Source organism: Falco punctatus (genome assembly GCF_963210335.1).
Source record: "Falco punctatus genome assembly, chromosome: 2".
Taxonomy (NCBI): Eukaryota; Metazoa; Chordata; class Aves; order Falconiformes; family Falconidae; genus Falco; species Falco punctatus.
Window position 1 is genome coordinate 21,643,621 of NC_137581.1, and position 23,721 is coordinate 21,667,341.

The following is a 23,721-nucleotide window of genomic DNA, read 5'->3' on the forward strand; positions in this document are numbered from 1 at the left end:
AATATCGGATGCAAACACCAATCAAAGAGAGCAGGATCCCAGGTCTTGTTTATAACTCTTCAGAACACACAAAGGAATGATGAGAGCCAAACTGCGAAGAACTGCCAACTAATAACATTCAAAAACACACTTTAGAAGGTATTTTAAATAGGCAAAATTACATAGTTCTGAGAAGACAAAATTCTACAGAGGACAAACTGGCCCAGAATCAAATGATTCACGTCCCACATGTTTCATTATCTGGTGTTTGACAATCAGGCAAATGTCTGTTCATACATTATAGCCAAAAATTACCTTTTCTCCATCCAAATGAATGCCACTGATCTCAAAATCAAACATAAAAAGTTCTGCCACTCGCCTAAAAATACAGTAAAACCCTGTTAAAACAGCCTCATTTGATAGTAAGCATAATTTCTTAACAGATCTTGCCCTTAGTAGTTGTTTAGGTTTCTTGTCTTTTACAGAGAATAACAACACAGTTACACAAGTATTGTTGTTATGGACACAGTCTTCCTATGTTTCAGGCCCCTATCAGCTTACTCGGTGAAACTGGATTTTTCCTTTACTGTTATTTTATTCATCTGCATTGAAAATATCCTTCAACAGAATTCTACTACATTACTCTAGAAGTTTAACCAGTTTATGCACATTACCATTTTAATTTGACACTTCATTTATTCTAACAGATCAGAAAAAGACCTCTTCAAATCTAACATCCTTGACTGTGGGGAAAGAAGGAAGTAACTTACTCAAATATTTAGCTTGTCTAACCATGTCAGTGAATAAATAATTAAAAACTATAACTGAATAAGCAGATAATAAAACATTTTACAGCAATCATAAAGTAAGCTTTAAATAAATATACTGATCATCTGATTTTCAAAGATATAAATAGATTACTATAAACTGAAATCAAGTTCTTTAGTCTGTTCTCTACTTTTATCGCTAAAAACACTGACACATACACCACAGTACAGCACATAGTTTTAATCAAAATGGTGTTATTGAAGAAAATCTTTAAGTTCTCACTTTTCTGGTTTTGCAGATCTCAGTTACTCTGCTTCAATATATACTGTTCTCTACAGTCACAAAGACATCCTCCAAGACCACACAGCTACAAACTTCCCAAGTCTTGTGCAGGTAATTTAGTAGTGACTAATAAATTAGTAACAGAGATGTGGTATGTTTTCCAGTTTTATTAATTAAACAAAACACAAAATATAAGCACAATAAGGAATGATATATATTATCTAAAAATCTAAATTTATAAGCATTAATAAGTACCTGGTTTCTGGATCTAGGGAACTCATAATAATTTCATCACCTAGCAGACGTCTCAAACTCTGACACAGTTCAACATCTGTATTTAATCTGGAAAGATACAGAGTAAATGAATCACACACTAAGAACAAACACTAATATTTCAGTCTCTTGGTATTACTCATTTAAAGGCAGAGCTTAATATTTACTGAAACAACATTAAAAACAAAGGTCTGCATTTTCAAAATGCTTTCTGGTTCAGAACCACACTTAAAAACTACAAAATTTCTATACAAAGGATGTGTGGACAAACTGGCATGGAAACAGGTCTTGTGCATGCAGCAGGAAAACCCTCTGAATAGCATTTTGTGACAAACACAAGCAACTCTAAGACTGACAACTTATTTCATATGCACAAAAATAAAGATGATGAGAGCATAAATGTGAGAGAACTGTTTTCTAACCCTTATTTTGAAAGGACTCCATTAAAGCAAAATCTGCATTTAAGTTTGCCATCAGATAAATGTGCTGCTGGCTGCCACTGAAGTAGACTAAGAGCTTATTAGCCCCAGAACATTTCCAGATGCTCATCACGGTCCCTGTGCTAGACAACACTAGAGTCCATCAGATTTTCCAGCATGTTAACTATAAGCATGCATGACAACCTGAATTACTAGGTGTGAATCAGTGGGGAATGAAACACACACATATACATCAGCACAGCTGCAGTGGGCAGCAGCCCCCAGCCTGTCAGGCTTGAGCACTAACTTCTTAAATCGGCTGAGGCGCAGCAAGCCTCTGCAGCCCCACTTGCAAAATGAACTTAATAATTACCAATACCCAGTTCAGAGACAGAAGAACACACTGCGTTATGCCTGTACTTCCAAAAAGGCTCTGTACAGATGGTGCTAAATGAGAAGCCCAGCACCCTGTCAAAAAGTGGCTAAAAGCAGATACCTATTGTAAGCAGTTCCTGAGGGGTACTATTTGTCCATGACAATGAACATGCAACAATAGCTATCTTGAGCATTTACAATAGTTTATGAACCTCTTAGGTTCATTTGTGAATACTTTCTTCTTTCATCTGAAGTGGTATTCAGATATTAAAGTCATATTGTTGTACATGGTGTGCTCAATCTAAGCCTTGAAAAGTCCAGTTTCAGTTGAAAGGTTTCCCAAACATGGTGGCAAGACCAAAGACACAGTTTCTGATTAATTTGGTCTTAGAATTCTCTTTTAAGCCAGCCGCGTTAGTCACAAGGCTTACTAAACAAACCAATTCACTGCTGCCCTCAGAGTAAAAAAGGCTTCGTTGCCTCTGCAGCTTACTGCAGGACACCAGGTCAACTAGTCACTGCCTCCACTGTTATTTAGAAATCCTGAGGAAAGCAGCAGAATCTGGGTCAACTCCACAGCCCTTCCCGGTAAAGCTCTCACTTCAGGTGGCTACCCCTGAATGCCACAGGAAGGGAAGACACTGAAAGGACACTGTATTTGGAGATTAAAGATCACCCCTTTCCAGCTTCTCAGGAGCAAGAGAAGCAAATCAACTCACTGTAGTCAAGGACCATAGAAGTAACTGTCAGGATTTAGGTGTTGAGATATTTAATGAGGGAGGGGCTGGGGAATGGGACTCAAAGAGCCAAACTTCAGAAACAGAAGTCTTTAAGAACATGTTGTATGAAATGTGTTTTTAAATAAAGCACAAACATGCCAGACCAGGCACATATCACAGCCCTAGACAGACACATGCTCAAACACTCATTTTAACAGGAGACTGTCCTTTCCTCTTTCACATATCCCACTCAATGGCTGGAATTCAAGGGGTCAGCAAACCAGAAGAGAAAATGTCGTGAAATGTAACAGCTTAAATCTTAAAAACAAATCAGCATTTTGTACACATGCTTTACAGCAGTTGGGTTACCTGTCACAAGTACCAGAACAACATAGTTTCAGTCTCTTTGGGTTTCAGTGACACTGAGTCACCTGACAACTTAAAAACTTCAGAACATAAATGGAAACTAAAACAGAAACACCTTTCATGAGATACTGTAACAACGCTAAATCCTTAAATATCTGTAACAGCAAGACTGACACTTTGTTCTCATGTGTAAATCCTTCCTACATAATTTTGTGTCAATTGCTGTTTTCATAGACCATCATACAGTAATTTTTAAAGATGCCTATGGAAATAGAAAAAAAACCCCAACCAACCAACCAACAACAACAAAAAAAAACCAAACCAAAAAAACCCCATACTTCTCTACCACGGTACCAATGCTCCTGCAAGCTTCTTCAGCCGCCTCTCTGAATGCAAAGTCAGGATGGGCAATTTTCACAAAATCTGCCTGACAGAAAACAGTGAGGCAAAAAAAAACCAAATAAAAGAAATCTGTAATTATAAAAAAAGTTGCACTCGAGTAATTACATTTACATTAACATTTATTTCTACAGTTCTATGCAACCTGTTTGCAGAATTTACATATTTTTCCCTGAAAAATAAAGCCTATGGAAAAATGGTGCTGACAACTATTAAACCAGACAGTGAATGTGTCTTTCCAATAAATATCTTTAAATCCATACACTACTTAAAAACTTTTTTAGTATGGTGTGTATCTTAGAGGCCTTACACTCCAATGTACTTAAATATTACGAAAGATTTTTAAAACTAAAACTCACAGTTAAGGAAAAAGCACACCACCAAATATGCATAGAGGGCTTGCTTTTAAACCCTTTCCACTTTTCAGTACAGACCATCACGTTATGCTTTGACATCATTATCTACTAGGAAGAAATACGTTGTTTAAAGAGAAAAGAGAAAACCCAGAAGTTATTTTGGATTCAGAACAGGGTTTTTATTTGAGTTACTGATTTTTAGTAAGTCTCCAAATACTCAAAGGAGTTTGGAAGACTAGAAGGATGCTAAAAGGGGACTGGAGAGCTAGGTGCTTCCATGACTGTCAACATGAATTCAGGGAGCTTCTGGCATTGAAATGATACAGAATTAAACATTAGGAATACACTGAAGACATTCAGCCTGATTTTACAGAAAGTACATGAAATAAGCTTGACTTTAACAGTATGATTGCAGTTTGAAAAGGCAACTTTACAAATGTAACACACTTACGATTTTTACTTCTTAGAATCCCTTTTTAAAACCCTGTATAATATCGACAGAACGGTACTGAATGGCAGATCTCAAAATTCCTGCCAACAGATAACAATCACCAAACCACATCTGGACAGAGCTCTGCAAACTCTGCATCTTTTAACATACAGACTTGAAAGTATTACACAGAAGGTAATTTTAATTCAGCAAACTGATTCAGAACTATGACCATTGAATTCTGATGAGTGTTTTCATTAGATAATGCTTGATTAAGAGGAATTAGGCATAGCCTATATAAAATATAACAGACAAAAGGAGAATGTGTGACTTGACAGAGCACACAAGTACTTTCAGAAGGAAGAAGTGCCTGGCACATAAGATGCCTTGAATCTAGAAAGGAATAAGGAACAAGATTTGAGAACTGAGAACACACAGAGAAATTCAAATGTGAAAAAAGTCAAAAAAATCGATGACTTATTAAGAACTGATTTCAGTATGAAGGTTGGGTCTGCTTCCTTCAAACAAAGAATGATGATTTGATAAAAGATACGCTTTGGGCAAACAAGTTTCCAGAGAGCAATACAAAGTGCTCCATTACACTTAGCATTTTGTTATACAGAACATGAGAACAGGTACTCAAATTCTGTGGACTATAGAAACTGCAATGTAGGAAATACCTGCATTTTTTCTTGTGTTAATAAAAGGTGACACTGTTTGGTTCCATCTGCTACGTTTAACCTGTAAGTTCTTTAAGGACCTTCACCTATCAACTTTTAAACTTTCCTAAGTTAAAAGCATGTGTATTGCAACCCCAGCTTCAACTTTGACAGCAATCACAGGTTCTCCATAACGTAAATGACACTGGAAAGATGATGTATTAATATTAAGGCAGAAATATAATTCTGATTTCACCGCTATTTTTCTTGTTGTGACCTTAATTTTAAGATAGATGTAAAAATAGTATGAACTGGACAGTCTGACAGGATTTGTAGTTACTTATCAGTCAGTAAAAGCCTCTGTAATTAAATTGCAATCAATTTAATTTTCTGTCTTAACACAAAATTTCAGAGTTGATCTGCTATTTACTGCAGTGCAAAAAATCAAAGTGGAACAACACGGTGCAAGCTTATTAGGTCCGTCAGTTCAAAAAATTTGCTTCAAGTAATAATACAAAAAAGTAATTTACCAAGTCTGCCACTCTGCACAAGCTATCTGAAAGCTGATCAAAGATCTTTACAGTCTCTGGTCCAGGTGGTGTGGAACACGCCTTCTGGACTAGCTGTTCCGACTCTTGCAATGCTTTGTCCTGTGCTTCTTTAAATCCTTCTGGACAGCTCAGTTCTGGAACACCAAACAGACCCTGAAGGGCAGAACACAATGAAAACACATCACTATTACCCTCCTCGATTTCTGCCTCTCTGTTTCAGGACGAAATCATCACCACAGAATTTTACCAAAATGTCCCTAGCCAGCACATTGCACCATTTCACTGAAACATTCCCACATGAGTGTTTTTGTAGAGATAATAGTCACCGTATCAGTCACAGACACTGGTATCCCATGAAACCATCTTCACTTCCCAGAGCAAAACCCCACTGAGGTTCTTTCAGCCAGGCTTGTTCTTAGCAAACCTTAAGAGTTCGACATCAAATCCTCACAAACTCTCCTACCCTGTAACCTCCTATACCATCCTTTTCTCAAAGCATTTTTTATCTCACTTCCAAAGCACGGGCACCAGAAAAATCATAGGAAGTCTAATTACATTTTGAAATGAAGGAAAATCATCTCTCTGAAGCATAAGAGACTAATCAAGGAATGTGAGGACTAAGCAGGAGTGTAAAAACAGTGAATGAGTTGGCCAGCAGCCCTAGATATCAACAAATTGCAGGCAACAGGACAGTTGTCTTATATGAGTCCCAAGTACTGGAAGCAGATCTCAAAGGAATTATCAGCAACAACTCAAAAATTTTACAGAAAGAACAGTTTTGTACCTGAAGCTCTTACCAAACCTGGCCCTGTCCAACAAGGCAGGGCAAACACACTGACTTGGGCAGGACAGACACAGGCAGCAGTCACATCCTGCATTTGCTGGAAGAAAGTTAAAAGAGGTCCTACCAATTTTGGTCAGCCAAAATGGCTAACACTACCTGCTAGAGAAGTTCCATGATACAGACCCACAACAGTAAAAAAAAATCATTTAAGATTAAACAGCATCTCTGCAAGCAATGCAGCCCCTTTGTAACTGCCTAACTGTAACATGAGCATCTCTTTACCTCCTAACTACAACATGTAACAGTGCAAAGTACATGATTTCACACAACAACCATCCCTTCCCAAATTTAACTTCAGCATCTAAAAATCACAATCTTGATTTGAAAATCTGCAGGTCAGTCACTTTACAATGCACCTTCTGCAAACTTTGTATTATAGCAGTCAGTTGCAGGTTTGCATACAGCTTACAATTATTTATCCAAATGAAATTAAAAGCTTCCAATTGACAGCTTGTCTGTAAAAGTATATATTCTGAAGCAAAAGTAACACCTGAAGTAAGCATTTGGGACATTCTGAGTTGCTTTTTTTCCTATTTTCTTTTTGTTGCTCTTGCTAAAACTGCTTTTCTTTTCTTAATGCTCTTTCTATAAGCTGGCCACTCTAAGACAGCAACCCTTTGCTCAGAATTCCCATTTATTATTTGGAAACAGGAACTGCACTGAAATAGATACTTTTTATATATATACATGTGTACACACACACAAACTTAAATATACATGTACCACACCACCCTTCAATAATGCTTGCTGTATAAAAGACTCAAAATTGCCCCTTCACTCAGATCCTCCCCCAGCTGATGCAGTGTCCTGCAATGTCCCAGAGAGCTCCTGGCCTTCCTGCTGCCCTGCATCACCCATTCATCTTCCCAAGTAAGCTCCTCCTGCACATGTAGTCCTTGATGAACAGGAAGCATCTCCTCTTAGAGATAAATTAGCCATGGAGCAACTCTTCCATATGACACCAAGTTTGACACAAAAAATTTAAAATTACAAAGAAAGGAAGCCTGGTCCAGGTCTCTGTGCTCTTCAACGGTGAGTCTGCATGGCTGCAGCATCACTGTCTTTGCTTTGCCTCAACATTTACACTCTATCTCTAAAAACTTGGCTCTTTGCAAGCCTGAAATATGCATGTCTGCTCCCAAAGAACTCTACATCCTCTCTGTGGGCCAAGCAAATCCAGAATTCATTCCCTAGACCAGGTAAATGCACAAAATGTAATTGGATTATTTCCTGGAGCAAGACTTACACTAGTGTGCTTGTAGAGGAAGAATACCCAGAGGAAGTTTCCCAAACAAGTGCTAGATGATAAATAGAGGTCAGATTTGTCCTCAGTCCTTTAGTCCCAGCATTCGACAGCTTCACCAGCCTGGGCACCATGGTAGGGACAGGTGAGTCAGCAGACTAACACCCGGATTTTACAGATGTACGCATTCTGCACGCGCTGTGCCACTGGAGGTACACATCTTATGCTGTCCAGGAACTCAATGAGAGTCCCAGGATCCCCATTAACAAACGTATCCGACTCACCCTAAAAAGAATTAAGGCAAAAGGCCTGAGTGTCACCAACCCAGCAAACAAACGCTTTCTGCCACAAGCAACCGAATGGTGTCCAGGCGAGAGGATGCCAGCAGTCCAACCAGTTCTGTGGCACCGACAGGTGCAAAAAGCCACAATCAGGTTGGAGCTGGGAATGGAAAGGATACTGCATATATATACACCAAATATATATATATATAGTCTCTGTTAACGCTCAAAGCAAATGGTTCAACAAACAAGGCCGTGATTTTCAAACTCCCAGTGTGCCCAGAAGACAGAATGTTTTCGGTTCATTAGAACCAAACCAAAGCCTTATGAAGATGTAACCGCCTAACCCTCTGGTAACTGCCTGGCTGTCCCCACCAACACCATTTAAAAGTTTCAAAATAAAAAATTACACGCAAGTGAAGCAAAGCGCAAGGCGGCCTAGGCCGCTGCTGCCCGCCTCAGGCCCTTCCCCGCCCGCCGCTCACCGTCTTCCCTCCCACCGCGCCGCCGCGCAGCGGCTGCCCTTGCTGCTTCGCATCGAAGGCGGCGCCCACCGGGGACCAGCTGGTGCTGACGGCCCGGCAGCCCGGCCCCGCCGCCAGGCCCCGCAGCGCCCGGCCCAGCGCCGCCGGCAGCGCCCGCCGGCAGCCGGCCAGCATGGCGGAACGGGTCCCGGCAACAAGGCCCCGGCGCACACGGCTGGGCGGCGACCTCCCCGCGCCCGGGCCGAGGGGGGAGGAGAGCGGGAGGAGGAGGAGGAGGGGGAAGGGGAAGAGCCGCAGCGCCGGCCGTCACAGCGCGGAGGGAGGCGGGACTCCCGGCCGCCCGCCCGCCTCCCGCGCCGCCTCCCGCCCGCTGCAAGGGGCTGCGGCCCGGCCCGGCGCTGCGGGGAAGGGGCGGAGCGGGCGGGGGGGCAGCGGGGGCGCCCTGGCGGTGAGGGGGGGGCCCAGTGCCGGCCGGCATTCCCCACATGTGCTTCCCAGTTAGCCCGAGGACGGGTGCAAAGCGCTTTTTGGCCCAGGTGCTTCTATGACGCAAACTCACGGCCTGTGGCTTAGAGGCGGGAAAATCTCTTCCTTTAAAACTCACGTAGCCCTTCCCGCTGCCTTACTGCTCTAGCGTGTCCCCAGCTGTAATTCAGCTCCCTCGAGAAGCCCCCCTCGCCTGTTGGTGCTGGGCTGTGATCCGTGCGTCGGATTCGACGGCTGTGGGGATCCCCTGCAGCCTGAGGGCGGGTGAGAAGCCGGGCCCCGGGATCCAGCCTCCCGCTCCTGCTGCATTTCAGGATGCTGGCCCCTGTCCATCAGCATCTCCGCTTTACTCTCTATGGGGAGGGAGTGAGACTTACCAGCGTCTTTTGTTATATTTTCCAGTTTTAGGTGAAAAGGGGAAAAAAATAAAAAAATTCTGAGAAAATTCACAGACGTTAGTTTTATGGCACATGAAATATCTCTTGGCCAGTTCTCCAGCATGTCTGCTTCAGTGTCGATTAAGGTTTATGGTTCATTTGGGAGAATTTGTTTAGCACCACCTAATTCTGCAGTAGAGCAGCATCGTGCTGTATTTGTGCACCCTCACCGAGTATCTGCCCACACCAGAAGGAGCTTCCTCCCCTCACACCACCCCGCTCTGCATCAGACCTTTCGGCCACACGGAGAGCCAAGAACCATATTTAAAACTGTCAGATCCACCCAGCTGCAACGAAACTCGTGCCACAGAGCAAGCAGCCCCTGCGGAGGTATCAAACTACACTAATTCTAAGACTAAAAACTATTTTGAAATGGTTGGATAAAAAAAAAAAAAAAAACAAAACAAAAAAAAAACCAAAAAAAAAAACCACCAACTAAATTTTAAGTCCATTTACACATCACCTAGAAAGATGTAAGCTGCTGCCCAATGTTTATACATTATAATAGGGATGCACATTTCACAACTCCAGAACCTGGAACCACTTTCTTTTAAAACATTTGTCCTTCAGAACTGGTCAGTGCACCCCTGTGTAACTACAGTAAGTCACCAAACCAGTAACGTGGCAAGCCCAGCGCTGTAGATTCAGAAGACTTGTCCTCTCTTGTGCAGAAGCCATTCCTGAAAACAACGGTCCTGCAACTACAGCCATAAAAACAGTTTGTGCACATTGGGATTTTTATTTTGTTTTGGATTCTAAAAAGAAAGCAGACAACAGCAGATTATGTGAGTTTAGTAAGTAAATACCCAGCACCTTGTGACTAGGACAAGAAGGCATTTATTTCAAACTCTTCTGCATATGAGTCTGAAGCCCCGAGCTCTGTTTCAGCAGCTGGTTATGAGAACTTCAGCACACCAAGCTGTGCAACGAGCCGCTGTGTGCAGAACAAGGCCTGGTTTCCTACAGATACAAGTAGTGTGATCCTACACCTTCCTGCTGTGATGACTTCAGTGAAAAAAAAAGTACTCAGCTTTTAGGGAGATGCCTAGCTGGTCCTACCCTGCCCTGCAGTCCTACAGCTCCCCTTCAGCCCTCGGCAGACCTCCCTGGATGCTCACTGTTTTCTGTTGAAGCCAGGAGAAATTAGCCAGCAGATAACAACTTTATTAGGGAGGGCTGAAGGACACAGATGTACACCATTCACAATAATGTGGAGTTACGGGGCAGGTGATGGCAGCAGCTCCAGTGGGTCGGAGGTGCTGAATAGGAGGAACCCAGAGAAGGTGGTATCATCATCAGCATCTGCAAACAGCCCGTTGAAAGTCTCTCCTTGGTGAGCCTGCAGCCACACCTCATCTCCCCCCTGTAGCTCAAGGATGGTGGCTCCTGAGGCCTGGTCCTCTCCACCCTGGTACCTGTCCATTGTGTGCAACATCTTGATGCCATTTTTAACTAGAGCTACTCGCACATTCCTTGAGTAGACAGTGATGTGGTAGGTGAAATAGTAAACACCGGGGTATTTGCAGATGAATTTACCAGTAACTAGGTTGTAGTCGTTTAGACTATTATACAGCACCTTGTCAAACTTGATTGGGCGATTCGGAGGGGGAAATTTGGTGGCAATCGTAAGGCCAACACTGAAAGCACTCCTTGGCAGGACTCCTGGAGCACCCACGTTCCCCTTATCTCCTCTGTCTCCTTTCAAGCCTCTTTCGCCCCGAACTCCTGGATTACCCTGTGGCCCCAGATCTCCAGTATTACCTTTAGGACCTGGATTACCAGTTGGGCCGATTGGCCCTGGGAAACCAACTTTTCCAGGATGGCCGATTTCACCCTTTGTCCCTTTTGGGCCAATGGGCCCAATGTCTCCTTTTAACCCCTTTTGTCCTTGCAGTCCCAGCTCTCCCTTCTGACCTTTATAGCCCACTGACCCTATAATTCCTTTTGGTCCCAGTTTCCCAGGTCGTCCTCTTTCTCCTTTATCTCCTTTGTTCCCCTTCTCTTCAACAGTCCCATTGGCTCCTAAACAAAAGAGAGAAAAAACAAAGACACTTTCTTGTGATCTACTGGATTAGTGGGGCACAACATGAGTTTCAGCAGGAACACATACGTGTAGGTGTGTCACCACTGTACATACAATTTATCATACATTTAAGTGCAGGATAAGCATAACATCTGAAGAACCTGCTATTGTGTTAAAAAGCTGGTGCTCTGTCTGAAAGCAGCAAGAATAAGCTCAAAGAAAGGAAGGTATGATTTGTCTACAGGCTGACAGTAGCACTCACAGCTTACAACATCTCAGGCACAAGCAGCATCTGTCCAGACACTTGTTTCCAATCTTTGGTATACAGAACAAGGGAGATGGTTCACAATTTAATCAGAGGAAGGCTCTGTTTGGACAGTACCTAGAACTTGCTTGCCATGTGTCTGTATAATTTCTGCGTGACATAACTTTGCTTGGGTTACCTAGATTGCTACTGCAGTGCAACTAAATGCTTTTTGTCCTGTTATTTGCTACCACATGCTCCATTTGTCCTTCATCCACTCTTGGGCTGAAGCCCAAATCATTTGAACATCCTCTGATTGCTGCAAAAGGGTTTGATGGTGAAGGTCTCACGATGTGAAGGGCATGTTAGCAGTTGTTAGGCAAAAGGCATCATAATGATCGTATACGCTATTAATCAGAAAAAGAGCTGATGATAATTTCTGCATAAGAGCCTCTGGCTTCTGATGTTAGGAATAATGGTGTATTTACAGTTTACTGTTCTCAATTTACAATTGAGAATATTTAACAGCAGCAGTGAACTGAAACTAGGTGAGATTGTATGATGAACGTCTAGGAAAAGTAGCACAGGTCCATCAGGACAAGGGTACAGGAAAAAGAGGTACTTCTAGTAATTTTAAACAATATTTGTGGTCTCATATCTCATGCTCCTTCCAGGACTGGGGTTGTTTCTAATAGGCTGGAGAAAATTCTGAGGGGAGTAGAACAGCTTGTAGTTACTCCCATGCAATGCATATACTGTGTGTTATTTCTCAGGGTCAGCTTCAGGATTTTGGACAGCCTGGACACTCTTTGGCAGGCTTCCATGCTTTTGGATATATACATTGTCTGTGTACAGTTACTCTAAGGATACACAAGTCCAGCATCTCAGAGTTACTGAATTTCTGCAGAATGATGTGATGCCACTTGACCCACTGATGGCTGACTCCCTGCGTGTATGCATGTCACTCTGCACGTGTACATCTGTCTGACACAGGAGACATGCTGCATATGCATGTTGGCTAAACAGGTGAAGTATACACGATCTACTGTATTTTTAGGTGTATAATTTGTGTCTTCTACAATTTCTTTTAGAAGTCTCCCGCCTAAGCTACAAGAGCCTCACTTTCTTAAGGTAGCTGCAGATGCGCTGTCTTCCTCAGCAACTGACAAAAGGATCAGAGATTGGAAAGGTAGGATAACAAGCTGAGTGAACAAGCTGTAGGGCATCAGAGGCAGCGGGATAATTGGAGGTGGCAAATTCCTCTTGTATTGTCCACATATTTGTACAGCCTCTACTACTTCTGGGAGAAGGTGTTTTAACCTTTGTGGTATTTTCGCTGCAGCTAGAAGGTACATAGCACATCTAGTGCTCACAAACACAAGGACAGCAGTTGACCGACAAATATTAAATAGAAACACATCTTCTCTGACCTCGTTCGCCTTTTTCTCCATTTGCACCATCTTTTCCTGGACTGCCAGGAAGTCCTGCTTCACCTAGTACAGAACAGAAAAGCAGATTTTCATTAAACAATTAAGTTACCAGAAAACTTGGGGTGAATTCTTCTCTAATCATTCCTTTTCAAGCCTGGCTAAACACTGACTTCTAGTGGGTGCCACTGCTGGTACTTTTCTCTTATGGATAAATTGACAGAGAGCACAGAAACTCTGCTTGAGGATGGTGCTTTTTTGAGACAGAGGGAATCCTTGGCATGAAGTGGTGTGTTATTGAGATATGTAGAAGAGCTATACCCTGGCCAGGACCACCAGTGTAAAAATTCCTGTCCTGTTGTTGCCTCCATCCATGGAAGATACACCAGCAGGAAAAGGAGTGAGGAAGCCACATTCAGTAAGAAGCTTTGCAGGGACAGGAAGCCTACCGGCGAAACAATGGTAAACTCTCTCAAGAAGAGACATCTGAAGAAGTTTGGGCAATCGTAATGAAACATTACAGTGGAATAATATTGCCTGTAGGTCTAAGGAAGGCATTCACACTCTTGATCCCCGTACCTATCATGGCATGGACTTTCCACTGCTCTAAAGAGAACAATTCTATAAGTCATTTTTGTAGTAACATCACAGGTGACCAGGAGGTGTGTGATCAAATACCTGGATCTGCAACCAGAACACAACAGAACAGAAGGAAAAAGTTGGTAGTTTGGATGTAACCATATTCCAAGAGTAGGTCTCCAGCCATATGGACTGGAGAAGAGTTCTTTAGCAGTTTTCTGCACAATGGGCACAGTCCAGCATCTGCTGAATTTTCATTGGCTTGGTAAGGAAAAAAACTAAGTCTCATGTATTTAACTGCAAAGGTGTATGTACATACAGTATAAGCATAGTCTCTAAGGAATGGTACAGTCATCCCAATTTGCTCAAAGAATAGTCAGTATAGTCATCATAATAGCTTGATTTAGGAAAACAGGTTGGGGACTTTATTGGAAATGAGTGATATCGTGATAACTCAATGGAGAAAAGTGAGGACATTTATAAGATTAATGAAAATAAAGTAAGCTCTAGATTTTCCACTTTTCAGACTTTCCTGGACCCCTGCATAAAGAAAAAGGCAGCAGCTAGTTGTATGTGCCTAATAAGAAGCTAATGGATATTTTTTTGTTTGTTTCTAGATTTTAAAAGATTTTTGTTTTAGCCAGGTTAGGGCACTGAAAGCAGGAGCATGTAAGTGGTTGCTTGGCAGAGAGCTCTAAATCATCTCACAAGGAAAGGAGTTTGAAGTAACTCTTTAGAATCGTTGAGGTAAATACCTAGGTGGGTAGACCTGTCTTTCAGTGGCCCAGGGCAGGCCGTAAGCAGTGAATAAATCTTCAGTGCCCAAATTAAAAGTGCTGGTTATGTTTCAGCTGATCTAATTTACTGTGTAGCCACACAAACAGTGTGGTGTGTAAGAGAGGAGAGTCAAGTGGTAGGAGAAATATCTGGTAGAGGATCCCGCCTATGCCAGCACAGCCATCAAAGAACCACACATCAAACTACATCTTCAACACCGATTCAGCAGCCTACACGGTCTGCAGACACATATACTTTTCTGGTGGAGTAGTGATTCATTAGCTTAGCAACCCAGTCTGTTAAAGGCAGACTTTTCCACTGGCTTGAAAGACATAATAAAACACTTCAGCACATTTTAAGTTAATTTATCTTAGACTGTTGATGTCAAGTTTGGTTTATGTACTAGATTATATACTCCGCTGAAAAGAGCTGTGATTCACAATCCTTAACATCAGCACTTGGTAGGAGGATTTCTCTGGTAAGTACAAGTTTGATCCAGGTTGATTTGTGCAGCTGAGTTAGCCAGGCCCACAATAACGTTGTTTGTGACGGGTTTATGCATTAAGCCATAACACTACCTGCACGATGCCACACAATAGCTGACCTAAGATAAAGCCTGTTGGGGAAGAGTTTGCCCCCCAGATTTTGTGAACAAATTTGAAGTGGCAAATATACACTTGTCCTGTGCCTTGCATTCTGGGATTGACACTTCAGCTGAAGTGTTATATTTCCACATGCCCACAGATTTATTACCTTGTGCAACCCTGGCCTTGCTATTCCAGCATGGATGCAAAAGGCAGCTGAGGCTTAAAGTACTGTGGGAATTACTAGCTTTAGGATGCTGAGCAGATCACGTCTGTCTTCAGTATCACACCGTATCTCTATCGTAGCCGGTTAGAGGAGACACAAATCCTACACTGTTTTTCAACAGTCTCCATTCCTGAACTTCCTCTAGCGGCTCTAGAGTTACAGCAAGTAGGCACGCTCAGAAGCAAGTCCTATGAATGTTAAATTTAGGTAAGAAAGAAATCTTACCGCTGCACACTTCTTATTGCACTGAACAAGGTATGGTTTGTTTATATTCTACTGGGCTTGAAGCTTTTTACAGAAATATAGTTGCTATCTTAAAGATGTAGGAGTAGGTTTACAGGCTTTAAAATTTTCAAATAAACATGAAAATACTTCCAAAATAGAAGGTAAAGTCTTTGTTCTTTTGGTTTTATCCCACGGACCTAACCTCTCCATAGTATTAGCTATCTTGCTTTCATTATTACGTCTTTATATTTCCGTTTTCAAACAAGTAAATGACAAACATCCAAAATGTTTTCTGAAGGCTAGGCAGAATAGTCCCATTAATGCAGAGCGACTACAGACAACTTTGGGAATGAATGGCATTGCACTTGCTACATGAAATCATTTATTCTGAACATAGTACCTGTATCTCCCTTGTCGCCTTTTGGACCATCACGTCCATCACGACCAGGTATGCCATTGTGCCCAGGATTGCCGGGGATGCCAGGATACCCTTGGGTACAGACGTCCTGGTTTTGTGTTTCTGTCGTGCTGACCACAATAGCCAGCAGTATAATCCAGCTTTTCATTCTTTACATAGGTTATATGATTTCGGCTGAAAGATTTAAGAAAGCAAAAGTACATCTATCTAAGTCTACCTTAGAAGGGGATGGAGGGTGGTGGAGGGACAAAAAAAAAAAAGGAAATGGGTTTTCACCATGTCTATTGTTTTGTTTTGTTTTATTTATAGGTCTCTCTATAGCATCAAGTACAGTCCTGGAGACTACAGAGTGCTATTTCAAGTAATAATTTAATGGAAATACCAGACAGTGTCATTATATATTTGAAACATTAACTCAGCTTTACACAATTTAAAATACTCCTTAATTCCCTGTGATTTGGAGCATCAGGTTCTGATTCATATTTTCTTATGCAGTATGACTGGTGGAAATAAGTGACTCTGCAAAGGGGAATTTTGATGCAGGTAGATGGTGAGCAGGTGAAAGTCACAAAAGCTCTGGGGAGGTTTAGAGCTGCCCTTGATATCCTCAGGATCTATCCAGCAAACAAGAAAACAACAGCTCAGTGCATCCCATAGAGTTTCACACTGTTCTATTTAAACCACGAGTGCATTGACAAAGCCCATATTTCATAGATTTGCCTGAACTTAACCCACATTAAAAGGCAACTTGGGCAAAAGTGATCTTTTTTTTCTTCCCCCCCAGCAAAGAATATACAGATGCAGCAGCTATACGCTGAAGAACTTCCAGTGACCAGTCTTACTCCAACCAAACCTGTGAAACACCTGGCAAGTCTACAGGGAATCATGCTAATAATAATGTTGCTGTCCTGAGCCTAAATCAATAGTCAAAATTTCAGTCCTTGGTGAGGGGTGATTCAGGCAGGACTAGTGATCCCATGTTCATACACAAGGATTCATACAATGTCCTGTTTCTCTGAGCTGCTGTTTTGCTTACATAACATACAGGCATTCTCCTTGTTCAGAACTCTCTTTGTAAACTCCTCTAGCCAGAACTGTGCCCAAAATGAAGCTATTTCATGCCCTTTTCTGCTTTTCAGAGCTATGCAGAAGCCCATCTACATCTTCCATCTTCCTCTTTCCCATTTCAAAGCCTTCCAGCCAAATGGGACGTTATGTATTTAGAGTCTGTAAGAAAACCCTTCTCTCTGATCTCCAATCTTTAGTCAGTGTTGGCCATTAATAACCCAGTACCTAACAGCTTCTTAAGGGAAAAATAATATAACTGGGCTAGTCAAACAGTTCATAACCAAGAAGAAGCAGAGGTCTTAATGCCCACTTCTCCATCCACATTTCCCCCTGCACCTACTTGTGATTACATAGTTGTGCCTCTCATCTCCCAGGAGCTGACTGTGGTGCCGCAGGAGGTGAACTAGGGCAATTCAGCCCCTAATTCAGCACAGAGCAATGATCTTTTTCTCTCTCTCTCTTTTTTTTTTTTTTTTTTAATTGGAGTTAGTCATCTACTGGGTTAATAAATTGAATGACCTCAGAGGGAGTCAGAGCTGGAACAGAGTGAGGGCAAAGATGTGAGGGATCAAGTAAGAGAGGTTTTTGGCAAAAACAAACCTTTAGTCTGGTTCTACCCCTTCATGTAACTTACTTAAAGTCCAGCTTACATTTCTCCTTTCATTAGTGTCCCTCCTATATAACGTCTTTTAATATAGGCCCACTGAAATACGTTAATACTTAATTCTAGACACAACTGGTTTAAGTGAGTGTAAGAGCAATTAATGGGAAGAGATTAGACTTAGGAACAAAAATCAAATAGCAACAAAATTAATGCTCATTTTTTTTGGAATTAATATTCATAAATACGTAATGCATAGAAGCTTGGGCTGTATAGGTTAAGTACTTATACAGGCAAAAGTGATAGAATGAATAGATTTTACATAATCGGCTTTTGAATTGGTTCTTTCATTAATAAGAACTTAATACTGAGATCTGAATACTAAATTGAAATATTAACTATCATCAACTGAAAAGATAATGTCTTCTGTTTAATTTCTTCACTACCATTTCTCAGTCTTAGGAAAGAATGCATCCAAATACCATGTAGAGACACTAGTATGTTTTCAATAATTACACCCTGTTAGCAATATTAGATCTAAATATTTTTTTAACTTGATTTATAGAGGAAGACCTTGATTTTGGGACACATTCCTTAATCTTTTAATCCTCTCTTCAGAAAAGTTCCCCATTTTGCCACAGTTATTGGATATGTGATGTATGGTGCCTTTGCCAATGATCTACAGGGAGATGTTTGATCACCCACCAGCAAAATCCTGCTTTGTCTGCTGCTGCTGTTTGGCACTAAAGAAAGATGAAAACAGATTAAACGTTTGCTACTTCTGAGCTATATAAACATTTGCTGCCTTAGTCAAAGGACTCCAGAGAAGTGCAAAAGGAAGAAGTGCTCTGTGTGATGCTGTTAGGATATGGTGCATCCCATGGAGAAGTCTGATAGCCCTTGTCCACTGGCACAAAACCCCATTCCCAGTTGTCTAAGGGAGTGTTTCTTGCCTAAAGAATAGAGAGTTGGTCCCCACACATGCACTCCTTTCCATCAGCTGACAACATCAATATCATCATCATCATCATCACCACCATTATCAGATATATAGGATCTTTGGTCTTACCTCATTCACTTCATACTTGCAGTGTTCTTGGGCATCTGTAACCAGGGTATAAAAGTTGCATGTAAAGGAATTCACGCTTCAAATACGTGCTTTGAGGACAAGCACTTGTTTGGTCACTAAATTCTCAAAGGTCAGTGATTTAGTTTTGAGAGCTGTTAAATAATTAAAACAGAGGTTTAAACTGGAATCTTCCTATTTATTCCAATATTAAGCTGAAGCGCTCTGTACTTTGGATTTTATCGCTGTTACATGAAAGAAAATTGTTAAAATGCATTAATAAATCTTTGATTTTCCTCCATTATACAAATACATTACACAAATGTTACCCGTTGACAGCCTGGTTGGTTTGTAGGCTGGAAGGCATGTCTCATACCATTACTGTGCTGGAAAAACATGTAATAAAGTTAGTTTCTGTATGAAGCAATTTACAACGGCATTAGGGACAAAAAGACTACAGAAATTAAAAATAACAATGCTGTTAACGTGGCATTACAATTATTAGGTAATTATGGAAAAGAAGTAATGAGGTCAAATTAAAGTAAATAAACTGAATGCCAAAGAGAGCTTTTCATGTGTAATTAGCAAGCTCCCCATCTAGCCACTCAAGCATCAGTCAAAGCTATTGTGCTACTAAATTACATATTATTGGTAACTAAATTTGAAGAAGCCATAACTTGATACTTAATTATAGTTGTCTTTTTCAAACCAGGACTGTTGAAACTAGTGAAAATAAAGCAACTGAGCATATCATCATCTCCTTAAATGCTGATCATGAACGGTGAAGGATAAAACCAATAGTCACAGGAGTTAATGTGTTATAGGAAGTGGCCTTAATTCACCCTGTTGGTGCAAGTGACTGAAAACTGTCTGAGGGTGTTCCCAGGCTGCAGAGAGATGACAGGCATGGCCTGTGTGTAAAATACGGTGTCCTCAGCACGGCTGAGCAGTGAAGTTTTCACTAAGGTCTTCACCACCACCCTGTGGTAATAAGAAAATATTGCAAGCGTTATGGTGCTCTGGTTTGTATCTGGGACATTGCATTTACCGTGCTCTAAGAAAAAAGAAGGACAGTGTGCAGCAATTAGCTGCTCTACTTGAATGAACTTCTGTAGCCAAATTAGCCTCACTGCTGTGCTAATTGAGAAGAAGATACGAGTGCTGCGAGACAAATTCCTTTTCTCTTCACCCGTTAGGCACCATCTGAATTTTTCTAAGGTTGCTTAGCCTTGGCTTCCTCTCACACTTCAAAAGTTTGAGTCATTAAAAAAGCTAGCTCACCCTGTTAGCTTACTGCTGTGCCCTCAGTGATCTGTCCTGCCATGCAGAAAAACCTGGATTTATTGATGAACCTTCCTGGCTGCAGGGTGCTGGGACAGCCGGTGGCTCTGGGGGGACAGCACCGGGGGCGGTGGGGGCTCCTGGGGACAGACCACTGGCAGGGCCTCCCGGGGCACAAGGGTCCTTACACTGACCCAAAATTCTACAATGACAACAGTAACTGTCTGTCTATCCCAGTCCTGAGGATGACATAATTCATTAGTTACTCTACCCTGATGGGCAGTTAGTCCAGATGGATGCTTTTTTAGCAGAGAACCAAGAAAACTGCTGTAAGAACGGTCTTAAAGACAAACATTTCCGTCAGCCACTTTCTACTGTGCCTTGTCGCATCACAGAATAATGGCTTGGAAATAATGACACAGTAGCAAAAGCTCATCATTTGCTCTTAAAAAATATTGCGTCTGAATGGCAGGAGGTGCAGAGGGTTTTTAGATTGATTGCTGCGCAAATGACCTTTGTTAGGAGCTGAATATGGCGGTAACGACCACCAGAGGGATGGTTAATAAAAGAAGATACACCCAACCCTATTAGCAAAGCACCTTCTAGATTCTTCTTCAGTACTTCATGAGTCAGTACCTCCAAAGTCAGGGCCACGCTCATAGGCAGAGGCCAAGATTAACTGTACCGAGTGAGTATGCCTACCGACAGTTCACTTCAGTGTATGTATCGGGCCTTCTGTCTTATTTCCTATATGCCAGAAACAAGGAAGTATTTGGCCTGTACCTGGTTCTGCCAGCAAAGTCCCTCAGAAGCATCTGGAGCTCTTCCTTCCCCCTGAAGCATTTTCAGATTTCCAAAATTCACTGGAAGAAACAGTCAATAAATCCTACATCATCTTGTGTGTCTCTCCTGAGTGAAACCGAGCCCTTGAAGGGCAGCGGTGCTCCTTCCTCTGCTAACCTCTGCCCTCTCAGATTTGTCCTTCTGAGCTTTGCTGACGCTGCTCCAGGGATGCAGACACCTTCCAGCCTTTTTTTGCCTGTGGAGTGGTTTGTCCATCATTGCTGCTGGCCCATCCAGAAGGCTTACAATAAAATGATTCAGGTAAAACCTTTTCCAGGTCTTGTGCTCTTCAATACCATCCTATCCCATTCCTTTCCATCCCATTCCTTTCCAACCATTCCCATCCCATTCCCCACCCCACCAAGATGCACAACAGAAATATAAGATGTAGCATAAACAGAGGGAGGGTGTGATGGGTGTGGATCACTTGTCAGGCACAACCTGCTTTAGGTGCCAGCGGAGACATTATCTGGGATGCCATATGGAACCTATAAAGGGGGTGTGGGGGCATGTGTAAATATGTATGTATACAAACACATACATATACACACTCACACGCATAATTTTTTGAAGCCAGAGCCTAAATACCTAATCTACAGTGGCAGTATGCGAGTTCTCAGTGCTAGATACTCATCCGAACAACGAGAAGTCAGTTCTGACTGCAGTGAACTAAACCTAACACAGATCTAAGATTAAGAAAAGCCATAGTGTGTTGACAGTTTATAACAGTTTTGACATATTCTCACAATTGCATGTTCTCTAGCTAGTTAGAGCAACTGGATTTAGAAAAATACTCAGAAGCACAGTAAATATTTCTGTGCTTTCCTTACAGGGTACATGATGTGCAGTTTTCCACTGCTGACTTTTTCACTTCTCTTTTGGTACTGTAACATAAAAAGGCCCAAATCCTTAAAAACAAATAAACAAACAAAACCCAAACAAGCAAAAAAAAAAAGAACAAAACCGAAACCCAAAACCAAACAAACAAACAAACAAGACAAGCAGCGCCATTTCTGTGCAAACTTAAATCTCCACCTGACAGATCAGGCTCTCAAAGAACTTAAAAGCCGATGGTGCACAATGATCTACAGGATTTAGCCTGACTGCCAAAGCATGAAATAAAACGCACAAATGAGCTCACCATGGCCAGATGAATTGCAGGCTCCTTATAAAGCCTGTTGATCACATCCTGCTCCGGTGTTTGCTCAAGGTATGTGCTTTGGTCATCTGATCCACCTCACCAAGTGCTCACTGTGCCTTTCACTGCTGCCGGAGCATTCAGCATACATCCTGCTGCAGCCGCAGCTCTCAGCTTTGAGGTGAACCAAGAAAGAGAGGTAAGAGCTTGGAAACTGTAAGGAGAGGGAAAGAAATGGCAAACCCAACTATTCTGCCAGCTTTTAAACTTGCCAAAGCATTTTTAACCAAAAGATTTCAGCTAATTTTGTTAAATTCGTTATTTTGTTAAAGTGAATGTATCTCAGTGAAACAATTTTTACCATCACCTTGAGCAGGAAGGACACAGGCACGCCTTCCAGATGTGGTCCCTTGCTCTGCTGGAATAATGCAAAATGAAACACTTCCCTGAATCAGAGCACTAAGATGAATGAATCTCCAGCAGCATTGCCCATTGCTCTAACAAGCAGGCACGTAAGCCTGTTCACACACACCTACAGAACAACGCTTTTGGGTGAACCCTTTCAAAAGGTTTTGCTTTTGTTCCAAAGAAAATAGTATTTAATTCTCCTTACCTAAACTCCAGTACTTAAGTCACCATCCTCTGTTAGCAAGAGCTTTAAAAATATAGAATCTGCACTTGCATTTACTTCCAAGGGGAACTGTGGGAGCTGTCTGCCAGGACAAGGTATCACAGATGCATGCAGCTAGGACAGTAACAAGGATGGGGTTTGTCGGAACAGTGAAGACTTCAATCCTAGAATCAGGTTTAGTAGTTGTTAAAATGAACGTGTGCTGGGAAGTACTGTAGCTGTTACTGAAAAACCAAGAGAGGACGATGTGATATTTTTTGCTTTAAAATAATAAAATAAATATGACAGTTGATATATTTTTCCATCACAAAGGATATTTTGTAGACAACAAAAAAAAAACAACAACAATTTTAAAACTGCACAATGAAGTTTTATAAGACACAGCTGAGGAACTTCAGCTTTGTACATTATTTAATTCAAACATGTACAATAAGGATAAAATAACAGGAATGTAAGTTTGTACTTCTTTCCAGAAAATAGATTCATTTGACCAACAATGTTCCAACAAGAGTAAATAAACCTTGTAATGCAATTACTTCAGAACAAATACACATCAAGCTACTGCAGTCCTGTACACTGGACTTCAGTCGTCAACAGCCAATTCATCTGCTCTGTAGCCAGGACACTTCATTTACAACATGGGTAACAGCACACAGATGATAAGATGCACAAAGCAATGTAAGATAAAATGTTACAAAACACTTGTCAAAATAAAACATATATGCAAGTCATCTCTAGTATTTACAACAAATAGTTTTAAATTAGAGATCATTCAGAAGGCATCTAATACATCCAAATGCCACACATACAGAAAAAAAAGCAGAAAGGCAGTCAAAGAAAGATACCGTGTTAGTTATGGCTAAAGACCTTTGGCTCCAAAACTCTGTTATAATTATTTTCAAAAGACAACTAAAATGTGGAACATTTGAGTCATCTGTCTTTGAACTCCGTTATTACACTGACCACTAAAACTCAATGTGAAATTTAGCATGGCAAGAGCCACTTGTAAAACAATCTTATTATTTTATACATCAAATGCTCTGAGATAGATGCAATTATGGTTTGGCATTTTCCTAACTCAGTGGGAACACACTTGAGGACAATTATGTTTTACTGTATCTCATGCATGAAGTCTGAGGTTTTCTGCTCAGCAGGCCATTGGGAAGGCTCTGGCTGTGCTTTATCTAAACGAGGCACAAATATGCTTAGTAGTTGCCCTAGAACTTTTTATAGTAACT

At 41.5% G+C, this 23,721-nt stretch overlaps 2 protein-coding genes across 2 annotated transcripts in view; both read right to left on the reverse strand.

Annotated features, from left to right (window-relative positions):
• Nucleotides 1–8,698, reverse strand: part of MIPEP (mitochondrial intermediate peptidase) — an 81,059-nt gene extending 72,361 nt beyond the window's left edge. The window contains exons 1-5 of the mRNA XM_080376364.1: nucleotides 8,430–8,698; nucleotides 5,556–5,729; nucleotides 3,520–3,608; nucleotides 1,285–1,371; nucleotides 295–358 (exon numbers count right to left, since the gene is read on the reverse strand). Coding sequence (XP_080232490.1) covers nucleotides 295–358; nucleotides 1,285–1,371; nucleotides 3,520–3,608; nucleotides 5,556–5,729; nucleotides 8,430–8,603 — 588 coding nt within the window. The 5' untranslated portion in view covers nucleotides 8,604–8,698. The remainder of the gene's footprint in view (nucleotides 1–294; nucleotides 359–1,284; nucleotides 1,372–3,519; nucleotides 3,609–5,555; nucleotides 5,730–8,429) is intronic.
• An 85-nt stretch (nucleotides 8,699–8,783) lies between these two features.
• Nucleotides 8,784–23,638, reverse strand: LOC308059285 (uncharacterized protein). The gene is made up of 3 exons (XM_080376368.1): nucleotides 15,838–23,638; nucleotides 13,050–13,112; nucleotides 8,784–11,374 (listed from the first exon to the last, which is right to left on the reverse strand). Exons 1-3 carry the CDS (start codon nucleotides 16,001–16,003, stop codon nucleotides 10,569–10,571), a joined length of 1,035 nt encoding a protein of 344 aa, XP_080232494.1. The 5' UTR covers nucleotides 16,004–23,638; the 3' UTR covers nucleotides 8,784–10,568.
• Between the last annotated feature and the right edge of the window lie 83 nt (nucleotides 23,639–23,721).

Bases quoted from the DNA above. Each gene is read 5' to 3' on its own strand.
- LOC308059285 (XM_080376368.1), bottom strand. From the start codon at position 16,003: ATGAAAAGCTGGATTATACTGCTGGCTATTGTGGTCAGCACGACAGAA. The intron at 13,113-15,837 runs GTACTATGTTCA...GTTCTGTACTAG, and splicing joins AGGCGACAAGGGAGATACAG to GTGAAGCAGGACTTCCTGGC. The intron at 11,375-13,049 runs GTCAGAGAAGAT...TCTTTTGTTTAG, and splicing joins TGGAGAAAAAGGCGAACGAG to GAGCCAATGGGACTGTTGAA.